The following is a 9012-nucleotide window of genomic DNA, read 5'->3' on the forward strand; positions in this document are numbered from 1 at the left end:
TATATTTGTTGTTGTTATTGTTGTTTTGTTTTTCACTACAAAATGGTCCTCATTTATATCCCCCTTTTCTGTTTACTTTTGTCAGAGATGTGTATTCCATTGCCTTTCAAATATTGTAGGTGCATGAATTCAGCAAAATAATCCAATGAAGTTCAGTAGCCCATAATAGTGGTAGATTATCTGTAGAACTGTCAGTGTCGAAGTTGTTGAGTTGAGCCTTTTACAGCTCAGTATATTAATATGGCTTTACTTTTTATACCTTGTTTTTATACTTTTCTGCCAGATGGTTAAGACGAAGATAAAGCAAGATCTACATTAAAAAAAAATGTTACTTTTGTATCTGACAAGGTCAGTCAAATACCTTCAGGATTTACCCTGAAGCCCTGTACCACAGTTTGTAGATCTTTGTCAGTGTCAGCCATGTGAATGAGTCTTGGCCATTTCTTGACCAATTTGCTTTCTGTGAAAGCCTGAGAGAAAGTTTTCTCTCCATGTGACTCTCCTTAGGCACATTGTACATCATCAATCACTTTTGTCTGTGGCCCCATAATCTACTTGATTAGAAAATTTTGGACACCAGTGAGTTACAGGATGCTACACTACAGGTTCTATTATGTCCTGAGTCCTCACTGACCTTGAAGGGCTATGGCCAAAATGTTGGCTATCCTTGTTGCCTTTCTTTTTCTCTAATTTTTTGGTATGCAAACTTAAGTTGTTAACCCTCCAGAAGAGAAGCTTAATGCCTATAACATAGGCAATTGAGCTTAAGTCACTATCTGTCTGAATATCAAACACCTTAGACATATCATGGAATAGGTATTTTCCATGTCATTGATATGCTAAACTTTAAATTCCTACAGAATGTGAAAAAATAGAAATAAACATTTACACATTTTTACACAGAAATTTAGAAATCTAACCATATACAATGTTGTAGCAGGACAGTCATGACATTTTTTTCTTGTCTCTTGTTTTCATTTATTACTTTTTAAAAAATCATTTACTTGAGAGAGAGTATACCAGTAATTGATATGACATTAGAAGCAGTATGTATTTAGAAGAGCAGAATGACAGGCATTCCAAGCATGGCCCTAGTATTACACATTGCTATCCTCAGTGCAGTTGCTTAGTTCACAGGTATCAGAATATATTTTTAGTCAGGGTGAGAATCCTAACAATGAACTGCTAGTTTCAAAAACCTGATGGAGATTCTCAGGATCATTGCCTTCACCATCTTGTGTATATAAATGTCTTGCCACTTTCTGAAGCAGTTCTGGAAGTCCTTTTTGTGCAAGAATATTTAACTACATTGTCATGCCTGCATTGATGTCCTGAATTAATCAAGACACTTGCTTTTGGAGTCCTTTTAATTTTGGGAAGAACTGCAAGGTGCATGGTTCCAGGTACATGGTGTAAGGTAGCTAAGGAAGCAGCATAAGATTTTGATTTGGCAGAAATTGTCCTTCCCCAAGTGGTGTGAAATACAGACCACTGTTATGATGCAGGACAAAACCCACTTCTGAGGCCATTTTGCATGCACGTCACTTTTCAGGGGCCTCAGTAACCTCTTTCAGTATTCACTTGTATGGGTAGTGCTTCTCAGCACAAACCCAGCTTGCACATCTCCCGCAAGGCTACAAGTCACAATCAATATCATCTTGATATTTGGTCTCGATTGATGTACTTTGCTGGCATGGTAGGAATTGATTGGTTTCCACTAGGAACTCTGAACTTTAGTCTCGGGATCAGGACAGTTGCTCCACATTTCATCTCCCACAATGACACTATTAAGGAAGCTAGAATCAGCCTCAGAGCCAAGCAACTCCAATGGAGTGTGTTGACTGTGATCCAGGTCTGGTGGAACACTTTCAAACATACCTTCTCTCGGTGTAAGTCATAACAGACTGACTGCACTGAACAAATTAAAACTTGTCCCACACTGTTGCTAAGGTTTAGGACACGGAGTTTTGTATTGAAGCCCCCTGCTTTTCTGTTGCATGACACCAAGCAGCAGCATTTGCTGTATTTTGTGATCCTTCCTCATGTACATCATAGACAGAGTAAATATTATTTGACTTCATTCATATTTTGTTCTTCATAAATACAAACTGAGGTACACTTATGTAGTCTAGAGTCTATTCAGAGCAACTGCTGGTCACAGTTTTATGGATAACGATCCACTGAATTTTATGTCATTAACAGTTAGAGGACTTCCAATTGAATTGAGGGCTCTCGGTCAATACTCCATAAAGCTTCTCCAGCTACTTGTAGTTTATTTATGCTCCTAATGTTTACATAATCTTGACAAGTAACCTGTATTGAATGCAGCAATAAATATGGTTATGATGCTTTTGAATGAGAACAAATAGGAAGAGCCTAATAGATTCAACAAATAATGTAAATGGGTTGCAATCTATAATACAGCATGCTGACTTCAATAAAAGCACAGATATTGACTGACTCTTCAAATTTGTCGTTAATTACTAATTGGGACCTTCTTTCACCAGTGCACTTTACTGATTTTTAAAAATAACGAAATAGTGAGAAACTTTCATAAAGCACTTATTTCCTAACCGCAAAACAAGGCAATTACATTGTGATAAAGGTTAATTTTGAGTAAATAATCAATACTTATAATAGAAAACAAATCATTTAAGAGAATTGAAGCTACTAAATGTAAATTTCATTAATTAGTAAATCAAGTTTTATGAGTAGAAAACTTTACAAAGCAACAATGGATTGGTGACCAGGCACACTATTTATTTTCCTAAGTACATAAATTAATTAAATATTGTAGAGGTCTAGGTTTTGACTTTTCATTATGATCTGATAAAAGTCTTCTGAGCTTTGGATAGAGCTGAATTCAAATCACATTATCAATTCTAACACTGTAAGCATATCTTTTTTCAGTTGTACTGTCTTCATCTGTGAGTTAGAATTAACAAAATTTACACAGCAGGAATCTTGGGGTATTAAATTTAGACAAATGAACTAACTACCTTCTGAATCAATGATACTCAGCATCTGTAATCCTTTAATATCATTTTTGCCCCATTTATTTATTGTTATGGTGAAACTGTACATAATCCTAGTCTGTCATGTCTAAATACATAAAATAGAGTAATTTTTGCCCCCTATTTGCCTTTTGGGCCACCATCACGATTTCTAAGGCAGGAGAAGGTGCAGCCAGGCCATCTCAGATCTGGTCCTGTGGGGTAGGGGAAGCAGGGTATGCATAGTCTTCTCCATACATACAAATGAGACTCAAGGTCATGTTGAAGGTCAGGGCGAGTCAGCAAAGACCACGGAGCCAAGGGTCAAGTGTGTTGGCAGCATGCTGGCCAGGCCCGCAAAAGGAGTCAGGCTGGCTTGGCAGGGTTGGCCAGGGTGTGGCCCCCCAGTTACAACCTACTTGGGAGCATCGTGTGGACTGACTTTGCCTTTCTGAAAACACTGTCCCGAGATTTATCACCCTTCTTACTACCTACATTTCCACACCATAAACTCAACTGCTAAAGAACTGAAAATAAAGCTTAAAAAAGGTTCTAACAGTAAAAAATAAGATGGTTTCTATACACATACATACATATTTATATTTATATATGTGTGTATTTATATACAATATATACATATATATGCCATTATCTATATTCTTTGTCCAAGCTAAGCGCTTTGGAAATTGCATTTCTATCTATTTATATGATTTTATGTTAGAGCAATGAGATGCAAGTACTTTCGGCTGCTTCACGTCCTCAGAAGCCTCCCACATCAAGCATGCACTCCTTCCTCTTTCTATTTCTTCTACTTGATATATTGGGGTTTTTGTGTGCTCCTCTTTTTCTCTCAGATTAGCTTTTATTTCCTGTTCAAAATTTAACTTGAACACTTCTTGTAAATAATCCCATATTATTAATTCCTAAATCTTGACTACGTCGCATAACATTTGCTCAACATATGTTAGATGGCAGATCGATTGGTAAGGCACTGAGACTGACTCGGAGCCATTTCCTTGAGGAGAAGCGCAGCACCTGGGCTGGCAGCAGCTGCCAGGAGGTTCCAAAGGCCTCTGCGTCCCGGAGAAGGGCATCTGAGATCACACTCTGGAACCCTAACTCTTATCGTACCTAAGGATGAACAAGTGGCTCGTGGCCACTGACTACTGCAGCAACTGCGTCTGGCAAGGCATGGCTGTACATGATGGCCATGTGGTACCAAAGGCAGCAGAGAATGGTTTTCCAAAATCTTGCTTTGTTTTGTACTTTTCTCAGGTTTGCAGAGGGGGGATTATGACAACTATATAAATAATAATCAGAGCACAAACTGACAATGAAAAACATAGGTGCATGGCTGTTCAAAATGTTTATGTGTGCTATTAGTTTAGTACTAAATATAAAATAGCTAAAATCAAGAATAAGTAAGATCTTTCATCAATAACATGAAAATTTTAAAAGTGCCTGAGGGGGGAAAAAAAAAAGCTCTCAATGTTACCCTTTAAAAATTAAGGAGATAGCCATAGAGTCAATTTTAAGACCAGAAAGGAAAAAGAAAAAAGTTCCCCTGGCTACATGTAGTATTTATGTGCTGTACTGAATTAAGTCAGATATTTAATTATCACTAATTGCTTCATTTTGGATTAACTTAATGCCCTGAAAAATAGCCTTCCTTAATTACAGTTTAAAACACAGTAATATCAAAGTGGCAGGCATGGGGAGGCACGCCTGTGGCCCTGGCAGTTGGGAGGCTGGAGCGGAAGAACTGCTAGAAATCGAAGCAATAGGGAGTACAAAGCCAGCCTGGACTACGTAGCAAAGCCAGTCCTGAACCTCAAAAACAAACAAAGAAAAATAGGAATAATAAACAGTTAACAAAGAAATAAAACAGAGCAAAATCCTAACTCGGTCTTAGGCTCACACACCTTCGCGTGTCTGCTTTTCAGGTTTATTCCCTGCTGTCCTGAACCTCGCTTCTAATGCACTCATCGTGACCAATGCAACGTGTGGAGAAAGAGGCCCTGAGATGTACTGCAAGCTGGTAGAGCACGTCCCTGGGCAGCCCGTGCGGAACCCCCAGTGTCGGGTCTGCAATCAAAACAGCAGCATTCCACACCGTATGTATTTTCGATGGATTTCTATGGCACTGAGTAGGCGCAAGGAGATTGTGGCTCAGGTTACATTAGGTTTCAGAGAGCTTGCAATCCTAAGAATGCCTAGAACTTTTCTTTCAATGATTGTCTTCATGATCCCACTGTCATTCAACAAATGTCTCAGGGCCACAGTCCCTTATCTTTAGCAGGCACAGAGGTTGGAGCAGATTGTCCAGCTGAAGAGTGGTGGCAGCCACTGGATTTACTGTTTCCAGGAACACAGTTTTTGTTGTTCATTGGTTGCTTATGTGTCGGGTTCTATGCTTGAGATCCAGGAGCAGAGGCTGGGTTCTTGGCAGCTGTAAGAGCACCAAGGGACACAAAGCCGCCTACTGCTGTCTCATGTGGTGGGTTCCCAGGGGAGGATGACTGCAGGAGCCTGCAGAAGAGGGAGGAGTTCATGGGTTATGTCCTGGAGGAAGTGAAGGCTCACTGAGTTACAGCTCAGTTGGCAACCATGAATGTGTAGCAGTAGAACAAGGGAAGAGGTGAGGGAGGGGAAGAGAAGAAGGAACTTAGGCAGAGTAAACAGAATAAACAGAAACTATTCTCTGAGAGCTAGCGATGGTTAGAAACAACTAGAGCTAAAACAGTTACAGGGCAGAGTGGAGAGAAGACTTTGGTGGCACAGGATGGACACAGATTCTGGAGGGTCTCGTGGGTCACAGGACTACTTTAAGGAAAAAGACCATGCATAGACCTTTGCCTACCTCTGTGAAGTCCAAGGGAAGTTTAGACTCACTCATGAATTTATTCAGTGTTGAGTTGAGTAATAGGGAAATGCAGATTCTATATAAATGATGGCCATCAAAGGATTCCTTGCGAAGGTGGGCCATATGCTGAGAAATAGAAGTAAGTTAGACTGAAGGAGGAAAGGGCATTGTAAAAGAACAGTGAACATAAATCTTGAAAGCACAAAACAGCAAGATTTATTAAGAGAACTCTAAGTAATTTAACATGTAAATAATTTGGCAAGAGGAATAATGGTACTAGATAATTTTAGAGAAAATTTGATTTAGAGATAAACAGTAGAAAATTATTGTATGTATCATCTATTACTATCTAGCCTTATATATATCAGTCCATAGGAAAAAACTAATAAAGTGAATATTTAATGACAATTGTGGTAAGTTATAGGAATGAAGACTCATATTGATATTGTTTTAAAATTTGCTTGGTTTTGATTTTCTTGTTTTTTATCTCTTTGTTAGAATAAGTTTTAGAGAAAAAGATTGAGAAGTTACAGCAATTCCTCATATATCCCCTGTTCCAATAAATGCGTGATCTCTTCCATTACCCATAGCCTCCACTAGAGAGGTAATAATTGATAAATATGCATGAATTTATTATCATGACCCAGAGTTCAGATTAGGGCTCACACTTCTTTGTATAAATTCTATGAATTTGGACAAAGTTATAATAAAATGTATCCTTCATTCTGGTATTGTATAGCATACTTTCTTCACTCTTTTTTTATTTGAAATGTACAAAATGAAGAAAGCTTTTCCTCACAATTTGCATGTTTCAATTACCTAAAGAAAATTGGAAGCATTGTGGATTTTCCTTACAGCCAGAAAGGAAATAATGCATAATATCCTCTATTGTGGTTAATTTATGGATGCAGAGATTAAATTATTTGAAGAAACTCTATTAATAATATTAATATATTAGTAATTCTGTGATTAACTTGGTAATGTTGTATAGCATTGAATATGAGCAAAAAGACACCTAAGAAGTTCACCATTATGAACCTGTTTTAATAACTGGCTCATGTCAAGTACGTCCATTGCTGTGCAGAGGGTACAGGAGGTGGCTGTGGTGCACGAGTTCCATGTTTTGTCTTTCTTGTATGGAATCATAAGAGCAAAGGGCCTGTGTCAGAGCCCTGGGAAAATGCTTCAAGCTAAGGAGACTTGTCACGTGGAATACAGGAAGAGGGTAAGGAAAAAAGGCATTTAGAGAAAGACTCCAGAACCAGGCATGATGCACGTGAGGCAAGAATTTCAGGAAGAATAACCTTCACTGTTAGCTACTTATATGTTATGAAGCAAGACACATATACTACATTTTCCCTTGAATTTGACAGCAGGTAATCTATGGGTCACCTTGTTAAAGAGTTGACAAATGTCCATAGAAGTGGGAGAGGGGAGGGAGAGCAGAAATATTTAGCCAAGTGTCTTTGATGCAAAGGAGGATGTGGTATGGGAAGGATTTCAAGGACAGGGGACATGTGAGCAGGCTTAGGTACTGAGGGGAGAGCCCAGCACATGGAAGACAATGAGTTCATGGGAGTGATGCTTCTCTTGAGGTAAAAACAGATGGAACATTAAGAGTAGGTAAGCAAAACATCTTAAATTATGAGATTCATTCCTTTTAACTGAAAAGATTGGAAATAAGTAAGGGTAAGTAGTGGCCAGTAGAAGAGGATGATAGGTAAATACTTGTCTGATGACCCAGGCTTCCTTGTTCAGCTATGAGTCTGGGATATTTGACCTGGGAAGAAACAGAAATCTAAATTATTTTTATAGTGGAATAGAAAGGGATATCTGAGCTCTGTGAGGGCAAAGTGAGGGTCCCATGTGGAGTGAAATAGAAATGGAAAATACATTCTCATGGAGTATTTCAGGGAAAGTGGAATAAAGAGACAAAAAAATTTGAAGCAAGGCCAGGAAAGAAATCAATTGACAGACCCGAGTTTCATTAGAGAAGAAGAGATAATCTGATGGAGAGAAGCTACCATGAGTTCCATGCCTGGCGGCATTGATGATTTTCAGCATGGACATAGCAGCAGGGGAATGGAGGAAGGGGAAGCAGTGAAAATGAGCAGCTGGAGATGGACAGGAGGATGAGGGGAATAGAAACAGTGTGACATATTAAATAATATATACACATGCATGAACAGTATATATATATATATCATCTATAATATACTAAACATTAAATGTTAAATATGCTTGTTATAGAAATATACACACATACATAAATATATTTATATTGGTGGAAAAGGGAGAAAGGGAAGGAAATGTGTACTACCCCAGAGTCAGACAGAACAATGCAAGATTGGAGTCAAACTAACAAAGTGGAGACTCTTGACTAGAAAACAGATAAGATGCACTTGCCAAACAGAGCCAAAGACCCATCCTTCAGTCATTTCCTTAAAGTTTGGTATTTCAGGCCTTTGTGAAACATAGTGAAAAACATATATAATCCCACCCCATTCCATGATCTTAAGGCATTGTGTGCCCATTAGCCTTGCTTGTTAATTTGATGGATTTAGAGATTCCTGGTGATGTGACGGGGGTGTGAGGGTGCTCAGCTCTCTACTAGGTCAACCCATTGATAAGTTCATAAACCAGTGGGCTTTTAAGCGGTGAGCCAGGTTGGGGGAAGCGGGTCACAGAGACCTGACCTCAGGGACTCTGTCTTGGCTTGGCCCCTTGCCTTCTGGTTCTAATGTCCTCTGCTTCTTGGCCATCATACACTGAGCAGTGTACTTCTATCACACCCTTCTGCAATGACTTCTCTGCCTTCAAGCCAGCCCACCATGGACCAAAACCTCTGAAGCCAAAGGCCTCAATAAACTCTCTGCCTTTATGTGATGAACATCAACTTCATTGCTGCAGCAGGAACGCTGAGCAACGCCGGCAGCAGAGCGACTCAGGCTAAAGCATGGCGCACATGAGACTGGTGTGGAGTTCCCCCTTCCAGCTTACTTGCAATGCTTTGTAAGCTTGTCAGGCCTCAGGCTGCTTTAGTTTTACATGACCTGCTTTATTAAAATTCAAAATCGCATTTTGTCTGAAAACCTAGAAAGAATAGAAGCCCACAATAGTTAAAACTTAGCAGTAAACCACATGAATGTATTTTCA

At 39.1% G+C, this 9012-nt stretch overlaps 1 protein-coding gene across 1 annotated transcript in view; it reads left to right on the forward strand.

Moving 5' to 3' along the window:
• The window catches only part of Lama2 (laminin subunit alpha 2), a 639722-nt gene that overhangs the window by 152812 nt on the left and 477898 nt on the right, over window positions 1–9012 (forward strand). The window contains exon 2 of the mRNA XM_023714262.1: window positions 4937–5107. Coding sequence (XP_023570030.1) covers window positions 4937–5107 — 171 coding nt within the window. The remainder of the gene's footprint in view (window positions 1–4936; window positions 5108–9012) is intronic.

This window comes from Octodon degus, unplaced genomic scaffold (genome assembly GCF_000260255.1).
Source record: "Octodon degus isolate 3935 unplaced genomic scaffold, OctDeg1.0 scaffold00034, whole genome shotgun sequence".
NCBI lineage: Eukaryota > Metazoa > Chordata > Mammalia > Rodentia > Octodontidae > Octodon > Octodon degus.